We start from the raw sequence: 16,599 nt of genomic DNA, 5'->3' as shown, positions 1-16,599 counted from the left end.
AATAAAGCCAGATATTAAAAAAGCAGGCGGCTTTCACATTTATGGCTGGGGTGATGGTTTTCTGTGCTGTTGGGTCTGTGCCTGCACATGGCCCATCACCAGCCCTGCTAACACACCTTGCAATTTTCAGCTGACACAGCGGCAGTTCTCTAAAGACTTCCGAGTTGAAGCCCTCTAAGGCAAAAAGGGGGACACACTGACCTCTGGTGTAACAGGCTGAACCGTGCACTCCAAAACCCGCATTCCAAGATGCAGAAATGGCTTTGAACTGCAGGAGGGCGAAAGGGCACTGCCAAATCATCCCAGGGTTTCTCTTCAGGCAGCATTGTCATATTTATTGTGAGAAATAGATTTAACCACGCTGTTGATTAGATTGCTTGTTTCTCTGTCTCAATGACTGGACTTTTTAACTACGCTTTTGTTGAACAGCTGGTGTGTTTCTTGTTTGTAACCAGAATAGAGCTGGGGCCTCTCAATCTGAACTCTTCAGATCTCCATTGGACACCAAATCAGCACGGATCTGGTACAAATGCATGTACTCCTCACAAGACTGCTGAGTTCACCCGTGGGGCAGAAGCAGAGGAGAGCAGGGGCTTGCTGGGGCATGTCCTTTTTTAACCACAAAACCCGAGCAAATCTGAGCCTGTGAGGACCTTGGACATGTTCTTGAAACTCACATTTTTTGCTGCTTTGTGTTCTGTCTCCAGCGGTGGAAATCCCCACACAGGCAGGGAAGAGCGCAGAGACAGTCGGACCCCGGTGCTCTTGCCCTCAGGCTCCTGCCATCCTCCACACAGCTGCAGGACCTCCTGCCACCAGAGGCTGAATCTCTGGCTCCAGCAGCGTTCGGAGTAAAATCTTTCTCCCAACAGCTTAAACCTGTTTTAGAGTTATGCAAACTTCTGACATCATTAACGTAAGAATTTGCAGCTTGACTGTGCAGCCTGAGAGGAACTACCATCTTTTGCTCATTTTTTTTGGTGAATTTAAATGCTTCTGGCAGAGAGATTTGTGAGGAAAAGAGCTTTCCTGGCTTGTTTCAGCTTCAAGTGAGGGAGAGGGACCCACAACTGCAGGGTACAAAACAAAAAAAGGAGAAATACAGGCAGGTTCACTTGAAAACTGATACAGGCTGGGAAAATATGTAGAAGGCTGTTGAGAGGAAGGCTTCACACCCCTAGGCTTCAGGTGAGTTAGAAGTGGCCATTTAAAATGAGCCTTTAGCTTCTTGGACATAAGCCCCCATGCAAAACCCCAAACTGTGAACACGGACAGAGGTGTTCATTTGCCAAACACAAGACTGATACAAGGTTTTCTCTTACAAATAGGAAACAGTGAATTAAATGTTCCTTGGACCCTGTTAAGTTTTACTAACCTACTGAGTACTGGGTTTTGATCAGACAGGAGTTAAGAACGAGGTACACCTCATGAAGGACTGGAAGGCACTGCCTTCAAAGATGGAAATAATCGTGGGGCACTGCCACGAAACGCTCTCCAGACTCCAGACCTACATAAGCACCATAGGGTGATGTTTTCTGTCTGTTAGGTAGAGCAGGCCACTGTTGATAAAAGACTAACTTTGCTTTTATCACAGCAGGAGCAGTGCTGGGGCTCCAGCCACTCCCGAGACATTCGTGTTTGGGAACTGTGGGAGAGTATGAATGAGCATGACAAAAACTTGCAGAAATGCTATTTTGTAAGGAAGATCTACACAAACATTTCATCTTAGGTGACAAAGTATTGTTTTGTGTCAAAAGAGTCAGTTCTAAATGGTTCTAACAGGTTGCAAGGCTTTCCAGGCTCATGAGTTATTTTCAATATCCACCTACAATGTATGCCGGTTGCAGGAAGTCCCTGGCTGAAAGAAAAAATAAATAAAAAGATACCAGGTTTTCCTCAAATCAGTTGAGCCTCCCACCCACCCTGACAGGAGGCAGGACTGCACCCTGCCAGGGCTTTCCAATAGGTTCAGCATTGAACAGCGAAGCAACCCATCTCTTTGCTTTTGAAAATGCTGCTCAAAACTGCACTCAAACAGTTCATGCAAGTCCACCCCAACGTGTCCCACCTTGAGAGGAATGTGGGAGGAATTTTAACAGGTTGTTCTGCTTCTTGGGGATTTGTATTTCTTTGCAACATTCCTCGGCAGTCTACTGCACCTCTTCCCTGAAGCTGGAGCTGCATCGGTCACGCAGGGGTGGGGGAAGAGCGCGGGGGGACCAAGGCCGGCCAGGGCAGGGCTGCAGCACCATCAAAGCCTGCCTCTCACAGCAGTTCGCCAATCACTTTAACCGCTGAATTGCTCCCAAATTCTGCCTTCAACAAGACTGAGTTATTCCACCACCAAAGGTAGGGGGGACCCAGCACAAATGCAGTGTGGGTGCTGTGAGGAACAGCATCCAGAGCAAAATAGAATCTGATCCAATCCGATGGTGTGCACACAGCCTCTGACTTCCACTTATACTTAGTATTTGCAATAAAGTAGAAGTTAGGACACTCGTAACATACTGTCCAGTTCACCATATAGAAAACTTGTATTTATCTGGAGATTTCAGGATCATATTGCTGATCAGGGAAACAGCAGAAGATGCAGACTGTATTGACATAATTTTATTTATAATTAACAGGAACTTCTGAACTATTAGATAACAGCTTGAGGCACAAAGAACGTCTACTTCTTAGTCCCAAAAGTGGTCTGAAATCAACTCTCCTCGCTGGTGCCCTTGCAGCTTTCTTTCCACTTCTGAGGAACACGAGGGTCAAAGGCTTAATTGCACGGTGGAATCCAGGCTGGTTTTTTAATTATTTTGGTTGCAAAAGTCTAGCACAGGTATTCCTGTGCAGAATGCAGTAACACATCCTGCCCTTTATAGCTAAATGTTGCAGACTGCGAGGCTCCCACCCTGCTACTTCCACTCTGGTCCTTTCACCATTAGGTTTTCCTGAGCACTGGCGCTACACCAGCACAGCACATAAGTGTCATGCCTTGCACAGTAACTCACCATCTTGGGTTTCAAAGTGGTATCAAACTCCTCTACAACTGAAAATGCTTTTAATTAAGTTGCACGTAAATGTACCACAGCATGTGGAGAATTGTTAAGTATTCACCAAGCTGGTCTATACCATGCACCAACATCTGAAACAGCATTCTGAGATTTTTTGATAGATTTAGGCTACTTTGGGCAAGGTGCAAAGACTCTGCTGTGAAAACCAAGCTTCCACCTGGAACTTTTGCAGTGTCTTACCTTTCTTCTCCTTTTCTGAGAAGAGCATGCACGCTCCTGCAACTACTTACCACATCAATGTACAAACACACTGCGGAGCTGCGGGACGCCATTCTGCAGGTGGCTGCAGAAACTACATTTTTACATGAGTTCAAAACTGGACAAATTCTTAGAAGAAAGCTCCGTTGAGGTTTATGAGATGTGTGGATAATACCATTACCTCCAAGGTCCCCGAGTCACACATTGCTGGGAAGGTGGGCTCGCGTTCTGCAGAACCGCAACACCTGCTTGCTCTGAGCTCTGCTTCTATAGCAGCATACCATGCTGGTAACTTTTGAGGACAGTTGTTGGATTAGACAGGATTTTGGCAAGGTTGATTTTGACTTTGTCCGAAAACCTGCCAGCATGCATGTTAACTCAAATATTCAAAGCAGAACAATTTATTAACATGAACATTTTACAACAGTGATTTCTCTTCAACTAAGCTTCAAGATGCACGTGGAACTTGCAGGTAAAGGATTGACTGGGTGTAGAAGACTTACAGATCATTTAAGGCATGCCCATTTTACGGCAGCTCCTTTCAGACTTGATCACGGTCAGCTTGCCTGCTTGTTTAAGAAACAAAACCGCTTAACTACAGGTGTTTCTTAAATTGTTTTCCTAATGAAAATGAAATTTAGGGACTGTATCCATCTGAATATCATGCAAAGATCTGAAAAGGATAAGTACAAGTAGATTACACCCGAGTGATGTGATTGCAAATTCAAGCTGCATTAAGCTGGTATCAACAAAGCAGTACATGTGCATATGGCACCCCGAGTGTTCTTTCATGATACTGCATTCAAAAGGTGCGCGGCTTTGGTAGAAGAAAAAGCAACTGGGTAAAGACAATTCCATGCTCAATGTGTCTCTGTACAGTTTATTTTACAGGAGATGAGATGAGCACTGTGGTGCATATAAACTTGCAGAACTCTATAGGAAAATACAGTTTAACCATATGAAATTGTTTTACAGTAAGACAGAAAAATTATGTATAGGAAATGCCTTCAACACTGAAGGACAAGATCCACAGCTGACATAGAGTAGCTTCCACCGAACTCTGCCAGTTTACCCAAGCTGAAGATCTGCCCCTTAAATCTTTTCTGCATTCAACTTCTTAAGTTCAGTAAGTGATTCCTTCATATATCCTCATGGAACAAAAGCCATCCTATAATTTGCACAACGATCCAAGACCTACTAGTTACCCAGACAGAGGCTGCATGATATATAAACTATTTAAGGGGTCTATTCAGCCAAAATTTATGGAAAGTTATAAAATTTTGGTTAAACATCTTTAAAAATAAGAAGTCATTAGTACTGGCAAAAGAAAACTTTCCTAGAAATTTAGACGTATTTAGCAAAAGTTACACAAAAAGGACCCAATAAGCAACTCTGGTTTAGTGTATGACTGGTGATCTGGCCCGCCTTTGAATCCCTGCTGTTAGAATGTCTGCAAAACCGCGTGGTGCATTTTTCATACTGTCTTGGGCTGCCGAAAGAAAGGAAACCATCTAAGAAGGAGAAGAAAATATTTGTCCAATACTAGTACCTGCTTTTTTCGTAATTGATAGAGGCTGCTGTCCCTAAAGAGTGTTTTTGACCTGCTGGAGTAAAAGAGTGGTAAATGAACATCCAAATTCCTTAAGCTATTCTGAAAATCTCAGCCAGCACATCAAAAAACTCCAAAGGAACAAGGAATTTCAGGTCAAGCGTTCCCAAATTCAAATGACTAAGATTGTCATGTCATGCAGATGTGAGATCCCCGAAATCACTATTCAGCTTTAGACTTCCAGTACCAGAAAATTTCTTCTCAGTAACTGCTTTAAAAAAAAGAGTCAAGTTTTTTTATTTTACACAGTAAAGGCCTACTTAGGCCCCAATGCCACTTACCCAACTATTTTTATGCAGAATTTCCTGCTTACTCTACTGAGAACCCTATATTGAAGGACGTGTCAGAAGATCAGGTTACCAGTGCTCCTTCAATGCAGTTGCTTTTAGGTCTAACATTTCCTACTCCATTTTCAGCACTGAGAATTTAGGATGACTGTGCTGGACAGTAGGTGATCAGTGAGACAAAGGCAGGTCTACTGGATATGTGGATGTCCTAAAAGAGTGCACAGTGCAGGGCAAGGAAGGAGGGTTGAGAATCCTGCACAGATCTGTGCATGCTGGCTGCTCCTGAGTTTTGGAAATTTGTAGGGTGAATCTGTGTATTTTACATGCTTGTAGCAGATACAATTTAAAGAGGCACTTCAAGGGGAACTACTACTGGAATTTTAGTAGGGTTGTGATACAAGCCATTACTCAGTTACTTGTTAAATCAGTAGTCCTGAAAGACTGCATATATTCAAAATTATAGTCTTGTCCACTCACTGAACCTGAATACAGCAGCTGAAAAGCTTTTGTTCTGAATATCCACTGAGCTTGTCTCTTACAACGCACCTGAAATAGTTCAACTTAATGTAAGTTGAGGGAATTAAATTTGAATGTTTCAAATATATATATTTTTTTCTGTAATTATTACGCGGTTAACCTAAGACTTATTTTTTATTGGTCTATGAAAGATTTTATCCATGTACAATTCTTAGAATCAGATGCATCATTAGGCACAAAAGGTTTCTGCCTTGAGGAACGCATGGGATTAGAAATTTAAGTCAAATTGTGCTATGTGTTGGTCCCTTCAGAAAAAATGTCCAGGAAGAAAAACTAAACGGTGACTAGCACAAAAAGGAGTCATTGCACCTCCGAACCCGATGGCTGATGATAAGAAAAATCCAAAACAAAAATGAAAATAACCCCTCCAAAAAGTATGCACTTACCACTCTCAGAAAACATCCAAAAGCATGAAGTTTGGTCAGCACATTAAAGCAACAGAGATGTTCTATGAAAATACAAAATTAAAGAAAAGATTCTGAAAGCTGGTGTATCTCAGTGATGGAGGGTTGGCTACAGTAACAATGAAGAGGAAAAAATAAGAATTGAAAGATGCACATTTATATGAATAAGATCTACTATAAGACAAGGTAATGAGTATTATGTATACAATAGTGCTTCTCAGGAAAAGACAAAGATTTGCTGACAGGAAAGACTTCATCACCATTATGCAACAGAAAGACCATGTGCTCCAAGCTCCTGGAGAACACCTACACACCAGGCTTGGCACTTCTCCACCTGACTTATGGTCAGTTCAGGGCAAGGGCACAGGACACCACAGCACTGCCAAATGCCAAAACCCATTCTGTAGTCACGACGTGTGTGGTGTTGCCACGGACCGGTCTCCTGCTGGCACAACCAGGTGCTAGCTGGAGAGCCCTGTATCAAACAACAGATGCAAGGGAACGTTTCATCACTGATTTTCACGTGCTAAGCAGAATTCGGAGAGTGATGAGCCTGTTACTGGACCCGTCAGGGTCTGAGGGAGACGAGTGCCTCACGTCGAGAAGCTCAAATGCTACTGAGGCAGCTCAACATTTTCCTGCCCTATGTGCCTGTTTTTAATTTGAATCTGCCTGTAACTATTGCCCACCTGGTTAAGTTATATGCGACCAGCAGGCTCCTCCGGTAAAATGTCAGACACCTCTGCTGTGCAAAGGACTCCCGTCAGCTGTTCCCTACCACTGTACGGTACGGGAGGAATGCCCACGCCACAGGAACGATTCCCAGCAATGCTTCAGCAACCTCTGGGACCTCATTCTCCTACTTCAACACATGCTGGGTAGCAAAAAGCCTACAGACTTCTCAGAAAGGTCTGTGATCAGGAAAGCTCATTATTTTGAGAACTGCCTTTTTGACACTGTCTTTTGAAGACCTAGTTCTCACAAAGCGGGAATGTAAGGGTGAGCAGGACTGCCTCCAGGACACCAGACTCCGAATGCCACCTCTGGGAACAGACCCAGCAGGCTGCACTAGTGCAAAAGAGCACGCTAGCTACAATAAAATAGCAAATACGTTTTCAATTCAGAAGGAAACAATCAATTGATCACACCAAGAAGTCACATCTACTCATTCCAGGGGGACCTTCAAGGTGCTGGTCTGGATTTCTTAAGGTGCTTGGTAGTGAAGGACCCACCTGAGTAAGCAGTGTTTTTCTCCCCGTGTGTGACTGAAGAAATAGATGGGCTTTTTCACTTAATTTTGGATTTGGGTTTTTACAGCTGCATCAGACAATGAGCTGTAGGCCCATGCTCTAGAGCTGCGCTCCTACCACAGCCTGACACAGGGTCACTCGTAGGGCTGCTGGGAACTGCATGTATAGCAGCTAGGTCTTATACATTAGTATTTGAGGTTCTCGTTTCTTAATGTTTACCTTATACACGTAGTGAACGACTAAGGAAAAAAAGAGGCTTGTACATTTCTCTTTGTTAGCCTGATTTTCAAAGTCTCTTATCACCTACATGCTCCCTGTTGTGTTCTGAGAAATCTCTTGAGTGCCAAGCGCTTCCAAAGTGCAGGTGAACAGTGTACATTTCTACATAAAGAGTCTAACTTGCAAGAAATATTTAAATAATGACATTAAAAACAGAGACAAATTTAAAGAGGTTCTGAGAAGGTCTGAGAAATTATGACTGCTACTGGGCATGTAAAAGTTTCCTGTGATTGCTTTACAGAAAATTCCCATTAGAAAAACAAAACAAAAAAAAAGAAATAAAAGAGGTGATCTGAGTGCAGTTCACTGTCACAAGACAGCTCCACACACTGACATTACAGCATGGGGCTGTCAGTTAAACAAAAAGCAGCTAATTCTGTAACATGAAACTGCGCAGATGCATAAAGGGTAACGGGAACCCAAGTGCGTGGTCGCATGCTGCCTGCTATGCAGGAAAGGAAAAACATTTCTGTGTTTGCTGTAACTGTGCAACGCGATGGAGAGCACAGCTACCCCACAGCAGCTCCGGCAGGGCTGCAGGGGGGAAAAGTATTCTAGAAACATAACAGGGATTTCCATATGACTTTCACTGCTGTTACAATATTTTAACGTTAAAAAAAAATATTAAAGCTATCTCTAAAGATCCCAGTGTCAAATAATGAAATAACATTGCTGTAAGGGAACAACTGAAGTCTTTAAAAAGATGTTCAACACACAGAAGTGATGAACAAATGGGAGTTACAGATGTGAGTGAATCTGGAGCAGATTGGAAATCCAAGAATTAGACCTTTTTGGATGTTGCTCTATGAAAGCAACTGGAGTCTTGCCAGTGATGGGAGGAAGTGGACTTGGCCCACGTGGTCAAGGACTCATTGCTTTCAGCTCATGAACTCCAGCAGGAATCAGCCAACAGCACTGGATCCAGAATGAGGTCTGGTAGGAAATAAGCTGAAAGAATACCTTAGAGAAAGACTTCCAACAAGGACTCTCTATTGAGTAAACTCTTTCAGAAGATGGCTCTGAAGACACAGGCAGGCTGGTACAGATGATGGATAAAACGTTCCCATTCTGTACAGTAGCTGAGGTTACAGCTGGTAAGCACCTCACCAGCTCTGGCACTGGATTCGGGACACCCAATGGATTCAAAGCCGTAGGAATTCACGAAGGCCTTGAGCTCAGACAAGGGCCAAAAGGCTCTGGCTGAAGCAGAGATCGCCAGGGAGCCAGAGGTTTGACGGCACGAGGCAAGTATGTGACAGCATGGCTTAGACAAAGAGGGAGCTCCGCCGGAGCGGCAGGACTCCTGAAACACAGGCGGCTTCAACAAAGACCCGGGCAAGCAGAGCTACCAGATAAGAACCAGAGGCAAATTCCCACTAATTGTACCTCTTCAGGTGAAAGCAAACAGTACTAATTGAAAGCTCACCTGCTCTGTGACCACAGAGCCATATGACGATGTAAGACAGCCTTGTCACTCAACAAAAAAGGACTGATACCTGTAGTGACTAAAACAGTAAAAACTTGCACCAAGTGTGTGAGCCCAGCTGCCAGACGAAATGAGATGACCCTTAAGCTCAGTACCTATGGAGGCAAGAGAATTACTTTGCTGTTCCTATTATCAGTTACACTGCAACATCATCATGCTTTTCACATGCTAGCTATTTTAACATAACCCAAAGCCTGATCTTGCTCTGGAGAAGAAGCCGTTTAGGATGAGCTGTTGCTTGAGGAAAGACTGGATTCAACTGCATTTTTGCAACTCAGTGAAAGATGAATAGAGCAATGATGAAACTCCTGAAGTTACCTTGTTAGGAATGAACACAAAGGCAGGTGTCCATGCTTCCCTTCAAACATGTCACTACCTTTGCTGAAGCTGCTGTTCATTCAGAAGCACAGGGGTTCCAGCACTCCCTGACTTAGAAGGCACCACACTGTCCAGGATCCATCACTCAAGAGAAGTGAATGAGCCAGGTAACACTGATCCCGCTGTCTGCAGTGTCGTATCACAAGGGAATATCATCTTTTGCAGGAAATAAACTGGAAACTGTCTACAAGCAACAGCAAAACTTCCCTAACGCTTCCACTGATTACAGATGAAAGTCTTGTTGCAGAGGAAGCACCTCACCCATGGCAGAGCAGCACTGCGCGAGAGTTTGCTGGACCTGGTGAAGAATAACAGCCAGGTAAAAGTGCTCTCCTCAGATTATCAAAGTGAAAAAGAGATACAGACTCCATCAAGAGAATTATCGTTCTGTGCAGCTCACACATTCCTGCAGCATTTCAAATGGACCAAAAACTAGAAGTAGTAAAACTGTCTGGAAATAAAACAGAAGGGGAAAAAAAATTGCCAGAAAATACAACTGAGAATTGAGAGCAGCTTAAATACACCTTAGTAGAGGAACCAAAATACACTTCAGTCCTCAGAGAAACCTGTGCTAATGGACAGTATTTCCAGTCCAAAATAGATAAAATAACAAATATCTTTAAAGAAAGAGGAAAAATAAAGTGTAATCGATAAGACATTATTTCAGATATTTATTAAGGAGAATACTGTATAAAGTGCACAACTAGCTTGGTTTTGCAATCAAAACAAGAATGTGGTGAGGTGTCATCAAGATTGCTCATTTTAATTTTCAATATAGCTTAGAATACAGGGATCAACCTGAGATGCAGCTCTTAAGTACTCCAGTTATTTTTGGACATTGAAGTTTTGAAAGCTCACCCTGCACCTGTGGTTTGAATAAAAAGAAGAAAAGAAAAAGTGCCTGTCCTCCAAAGTGCACGGGAGAGAGAGGAAAAGTACACATTGGTATGCCAGAAAAATTCATAGGACAGAGAGTGAATTAATAGGAAGACTGAAAAAGAGAGATCATCACAAAACTTCCCTGCTTGTGCAGCAGAAGAGGAGCCTAGGGAAGCATAAGTACTCTGAGCTCAAGGACTACGCGATGCTTAGGGAAACCATGTTTCATCTGTGTTGCAACGGTCTTTGCAGGAACTTAGGAGAGACTCACATAACAGTGTGCTGGATGCTTCCAACACCAAGAATAAAATAGTAGTCGCAAATTCAGAAGTGTGCAATGGAAGTGCAGTACGGGAGGTGTCACACCAGGAACAGCGATCCTGAGCATGCAGTGGTCATGGCATTGCATCTGCCAATGTGCAAAGGTTTGTAACGGTTAATGATGCAGCAGAGAAGTGGGTTGTGGAGGCATTTGCAAGACAGGAACGAATCTATGCTGGTAAAGAGATGGTTGAGAAAAAGGGAACAATAGGAAGATGCAATAGAATTCAGTTTGAAATAACAAACCAGAAAAATAATCACTGCACCAATATTAAAAGTGTTTCAGATAAGACTTCTCTGTGTCTCAGTTTGTATTAATAAAGGGGAATATTAATTCTCAATAATCTAATCACAGCACTTTGAGGCTGGTGAAGAAAAACCTTGAATAGTAGTAGAACAAAAGAAGGACGCAATTTTGGTGCTGGGGGAAAAAGGATGGTAACAATGAGATAAAGTGGAGCATCACTGTGGATCAAATGAAATAGTATAGTCTGGGGAATTGTAGATAACAACACAGTAAACACCGAGTAAAGGCCACAGTGGTGAGAATCAAGGTTTCTGCTGGATCTAAAGCAAGAATCTTAAGAATCTTGGCACTGTATGAAATGCTGAAAAATATATTAACAGCAACACTGAATAATCAATCAGAAATAACAGCAGGAGAAGAAAATCAATACGTTTTCAAAACCAGTCTCCAAACTACATAACACTATGTGCCAAGAGCAGCGTTGAATTTTTGGTGGTTTGTGGCAACAAAGGAAAAACCTAAGGTTAAGAATCTGATGGTGCAGAACTGATGGACGCCTACATCTTCATCTACTGCCATCTAGCATCACAGATTCATGGCACCTTTGAAAATCAGGCTGTAAAAAGATAGAACCCACAATTTAGCTGGACAAACTTGGTAATTAAAGATACCTAAAGGCTGTGATATTCACCTGAAGGAACCAACAAAGGGCAATTTAAACCTGGATCCCAAATAAAATGTTAGAGGACTGTCTTTAAGGAGATTCTGTGAGAAAACATCTGGCATAAGCAGGAAAGGTTTTGAACATCTCATTTATTCCTTGGTATATAACCTCTTTCTGTCATTGAGGGCACTCAGACAGCTAATGAGGTAGGTATAGCACAACCAAGTCTTTCCTGATAAATAACGGTGACGGTAACACTTTCAACCTTATTGATTGGTCTAGAACAGAAATCATGATGATAATGGGTTTATGTATCCCTGAGAGGGAGTATAAAACAGGAAGAACAGGAGTCTTCTCCGTAGATTCTGGGAGAAGGGCCATCACTTCACTGCTATGGTGGGAAACTGTGTTATATGAAATCAATGTTATGCGCACAACATCGCTGCGAGATATGCGTGTTTTATAGATGGGGGAGCCAGAAAAGTTAATTGACTTGCCTATGGCCACGAAAGCAGTCAGTGACAGACCTGGGATTCATGATCAGGACTTCCTTGCCTCCTCCATCATGTTCAAACAGTTATCTACTTGCTGGCCAGAGGCTCACTGCATGGTTGTTCTAACATACTGTATAAAGATAGTCATGCAAGGGATGTAGCACAAAGTCACTGAAGAACAGAGCGCTCTCTGTACCAGAAAGCAGATTTCTTCTGGAAGCTGCGTGCAATTGGGAACCTCTGGTGGGAAGCACACATCTGGTTTCTTCACCCTGGAATGTCTGGTGCTTAAGGCTTAGCACAATGAGGACCATTTTAATGACTAAATGTAACAGAGATAGCCCATACAGGCATAAATTACAAGGTGTCTGGTAGTGGAACAACCTTTTCCCTATGCTCTTCTGACCCTTAAAAAACAAACATTAGCCTGGTTAATTCAGTGGACTCATCACATACATCTACAGATCAGTCTATATTTCCATGTCCACAGGTCGGATATCTCCGGTTTTGTGTTCTTTTACCCACAGTTCCCTGTCTTTGGCAGGATCCACTTTCCGAAGCAACTGATCCACGAGCTCTACTGTCTAAAACGAACAAAACAAGAATCAAAATGTCAAGGGCGCATTTCAAGCAGAAACAGTCATTGCTCTGAAGCATAGAGCAGCTATGGGCACGCCTACGTTGCATTTGCAGACAAGTGAGAACTGCATCTATGTGAGACTCAGTGGACAACAGCCAGATCTGAATGTGAAGCCTCGGGAAGCAGAGAAGAGGCAGACGTAACACTGGCCAGCCAGTCTCTGACTCCTGTCCTGAAATCTGTACCTTACATCAAATACAACCATGCACTGAGGTCAGCATACATCCCCTGTATTTTAATATTTGAAAACTAGACAGTTTTTTAATAAGAAAAAAATTATACTCCCTCCTGCAACAGTGAAACTATTTACCATCTTCCTTGCAAGAACAGATGACCTTAAAGAGTAGTGCATCATGCCGGAAGAACTAATAATGGCTCATGCTGGCCAAACATAATTCATTTTATTGCATCTCGCCCAGCAAAAAGCTGCAATCAAGCAGTAAGAAATGTAACCAGGATCAGAGTGCCCTGGAGCAGGAGCAGGACTGGGGTCGCGGTACAGTACTGCTGCAAACAAACAAGCTGACCGCATACACTTTTCACATCTTCTTTCGGTCCAGGTCAGTCCTATCAGGATAGGGACTGTTCTGCTCAGCTGAAGTGCAGTAAAGACCAAAGGGACCAAACAAAAAGCAGACTTACACTTTGGTTGAACATGTCTGTCTCATGCCGCAGCTGTGTGTACTGGCAAAGGTGCTGCCGAATCATCTCCACCCTTTCAACTTCTAGTCTCTCAAGCTCCTGGACACAAAGAAAAACAAGTCCACGTTTTTCTTGGAAGCTCAGCGTGAAGGCCCAGAGAAAGGATGACACACAAAAGGTTGCCAGTCAGTGTAATACTACCCCAGGGTCCCACTTTGGAGCTGAACTCTGTGGTTGCACATCCCTCTGATTTGCAGAGAATCAGAGACAGCAAGCAACAGAAGTCACTTCAGCCTGAGCCTAACAACAGAAAAGAAGGTCGAAACCTTTCCAAAACAACCAAGGCAGAGAGAGGAGCTACTGTCTTCAGGGATGCTTCAAACAAGGGAATCTGTTTCTTGCAAGAAGGTTTGCATGCTTTGTTGCTAGCTCCAGAAGTCACTGTGATTGGGGAAGCAGGAGACGGCGTTGGGGTGTATGGGTCAGAGGGCCTGACTGCCCTCGGTCTAACCAGACACCTGTAAGAGCAGTTTTATCTGTTCAGCAGATGATGAGCTGGGACAAGTCTCCACCTCGCTCAGCTGGCAGTAAGCAGATTCCAGCAACGCTTTAGTTGAAAAGGCAGGTGATTTCTAACTTTCCTCCCGACTTTTTCTGCCTCCCTCCTCTCCTGGATTCTGATATTATACCCCAAAGTCTGCGTTTAGTCCTTCCTTGTCCATCTGAGCGGCAGCAGTGGAAGCAGCATGCTATGGAAGTCTGCCTTTAAAGACATATACTGCAATGGACTTTGCTGTTTCACTAGAAAGCTCTGTATTCACCGGACATCAATGGGGCCAAATCTTACAGAAAATGCCTGCAGAGGGCGTTTCTGGTGTCCACTTACTGGGCATCACGGTGGAGTGCAAGCTGAGCATATGCAAGCAGACAGGCTGCTACATTGCCTTCCCTGTGCTATCTGCAATTTGTTAAACGTCTTCCAGGAAACAGATCCTTCATTACAGCACAAAAATCTCAGGTGGCAGACTATCTGCCTGGGGAGGAAGAAGAGCAAAGAAGTTTATGGTATGGACAAGACTGAAACAGACTGAGCTCCTATTGCTGTTGCTGGTTGATGAATGGCCCACTTTGAACTAAGACTCCTTTACTTAGGGCATAGGTGTGCAGGGCCAGAGCACAGAAGCCAGTGTGCTAGTGCTGGCAAGCACGCCATACACAGAATGTGCATTGTATCTGCACTAGAAACTTCAGGGAGGAAGGTATGCAAGGAAACACAAATCTTCAGACCTTGAGTCTCTCAACTTTGTATTACATGTGATCTAATCTGTATCTGAGCTGATCAGACGCAGACTGTTTGTCAATTTAGATTTTATATTCATGTATACCAAGCCTTACCTTCAAATGCTTCTCAGTCTGAGTTTCACAACTGACAAATCTGCTGGGCAGCCTGCAGGCTATGACCTCCCTCTTGAGCTATCTACTAGAGCACTTCCGAGTTGCACTTCTCCAGGAGCAAATATGCAGCTAGCATAACCTGGCCGTATGGGGACACAGTGGCACTGATGGTCAGTGAGAGGAGAATCAAATCCCTTATGTATAGGAACAGCCAATTTTTTCTCTCTTGTTCTGCTTTTGGGAAGATATCTGCCTCCTGGTTTTCCACTCATCCATCTGCCTTTATTTATTTACTGCAATTTAAATATTGCACTGACACACTGCCAAATGCTGAGCAATTTATTATCCTGCTTCTTATTAGGAGGAGTTTACAGTTTTGGTTTGTCCAATGAGAAAAATACATGCAAAAGACAGTTTTATTTCCCACTTTTGAAAGCAATTGGCTGTTGTCCAGAAGGGCTCTAAGGAATGACATGGGGGAGGAGCCCTAAAGCCAAAGTACAGGTATTTCAAGGAATACAGCACATCAAAGCTGTATCTTGGCATCTTGGTGACTAACCCCAAAGGTATACGCCCTTAGGGGGAATACTGTGAGCTGTGTTATCTTCAGAGAAGCAGAACAATAGGCAATTAAAGCATGCCTCTTCTGAGCTGGCAATATCCGTGAAGAAATTGTAAAACCATGGAATACAAAAATTCATTAATGTACAAATGGATTCAGTGATTTATCACGTTTTTCCATGTCTTCCTTGTGCATTACTTCATCCTTCCTGGGGACAATTCCAGTGTTCTGGCCCCTAAGCAGCCCCAAACTGGTTTAATGCCTTCTGCAAAAAAACAATTACTTCTTCCTTCCACTAATGATATCAGTTTTTCTTAGAACTGAGAATAGGAAATACAATGGGAGATTCATCACCCAATTTTTCCCACCGCTTTGCACTGCAACTAGCTATGAGTGATGAATGTTGTACGCTATTACAATTTTGCACTGTTATACATGTGAGATGCTACACAGTTACATACCAGAGTGGTGGTCACCATTTCCTCAAACCACTTGGACTGGGCTTGATTGTAAAGATCCACGCAGCGCATCAGGTCATCTCCTGAGAAGTTCAAAATAGCAACACATTAGTCTTCTCTAGGCAGTGTTAGGGCGCTTTGAAAGAAATCGCAGTTCAGGTTTTGTAGACAGACCCAAAGGGTTTGAAGGTCAGTCCTGGTGGAGCTGAAGGCAGTTCTGTTACCTGGCATTTGTTAGATGCAACAACATTTCAACAAAATGCACACACTTGATGTATGGCAAAAGCTCAGGTGATTGGGGTGAGAAAGAATGAGGGGGAAAGACAAGATTTTAAAAGGAAAATATGAGCATTAAGTAATACGTTACAAAATGCCGAGAACTATGAAAGCAAGTTACTTCAGTTAAAAAAAAAAAATCTCATAGACAGAAAGTTATATCTGAAAAATAAAATAATTAAAGTGAGAAATCAATAGTAATGAGTTATTGAGCTGCAGGGTAGCACTCTGTAGGTGAGACTGCATTCTAAGATGGGTCTGTTTAAAATGGGAGCGAAGCGTCAGGCTCAAGCTGTCTGAGATCAAGGGACACTTATTTGCAACCTCGACCCAGCTGCACACTCATGCATTCTCCAGCCTCTGAAGATGCATGATTCCAGTCGAGCTCTGGCTTCCTCCCACATTCAGGGCAGTAACACAATAAGCTGCGATTATTTCAATTTTTCCTTTGTTGCAGGACTCTGCTCTGACAGAGAGGGAAAGGTGGGTGGAAAATCTGGAAGGCATGTCTCAGAGATTATTGGTTTC

At 43.2% G+C, this 16,599-nt stretch overlaps 1 protein-coding gene across 3 annotated transcripts in view; it reads right to left on the bottom strand.

Annotated features, from left to right (window-relative positions):
• Positions 1–4,183: 4,183 nt before the first annotated feature.
• GAS7 (growth arrest specific 7) overlaps positions 4,184–16,599 on the bottom strand; it is a 107,708-nt gene continuing 95,292 nt past the window's right edge. For all 3 annotated transcript variants that reach the window (XM_082326923.1, XM_082326924.1, XM_082326925.1), the window contains 3 exons: positions 15,799–15,878; positions 13,381–13,479; positions 4,184–12,682 (listed from right to left, as the gene is read on the bottom strand). In XM_082326923.1, the coding sequence (XP_082183049.1) occupies positions 12,569–12,682; positions 13,381–13,479; positions 15,799–15,878 (293 nt within the window). In that variant the 3' untranslated portion in view covers positions 4,184–12,568. The remainder of the gene's footprint in view (positions 12,683–13,380; positions 13,480–15,798; positions 15,879–16,599) is intronic.

The sequence above is a fragment of the Platalea leucorodia genome (assembly GCF_965183815.1).
Source record: "Platalea leucorodia genome assembly, chromosome: 14".
Lineage (NCBI taxonomy): Eukaryota > Metazoa > Chordata > Aves > Pelecaniformes > Threskiornithidae > Platalea > Platalea leucorodia.
Note: the sequence above shows the minus strand (reverse complement) of the source record. Positions and strands in the feature narration are given on the sequence as shown.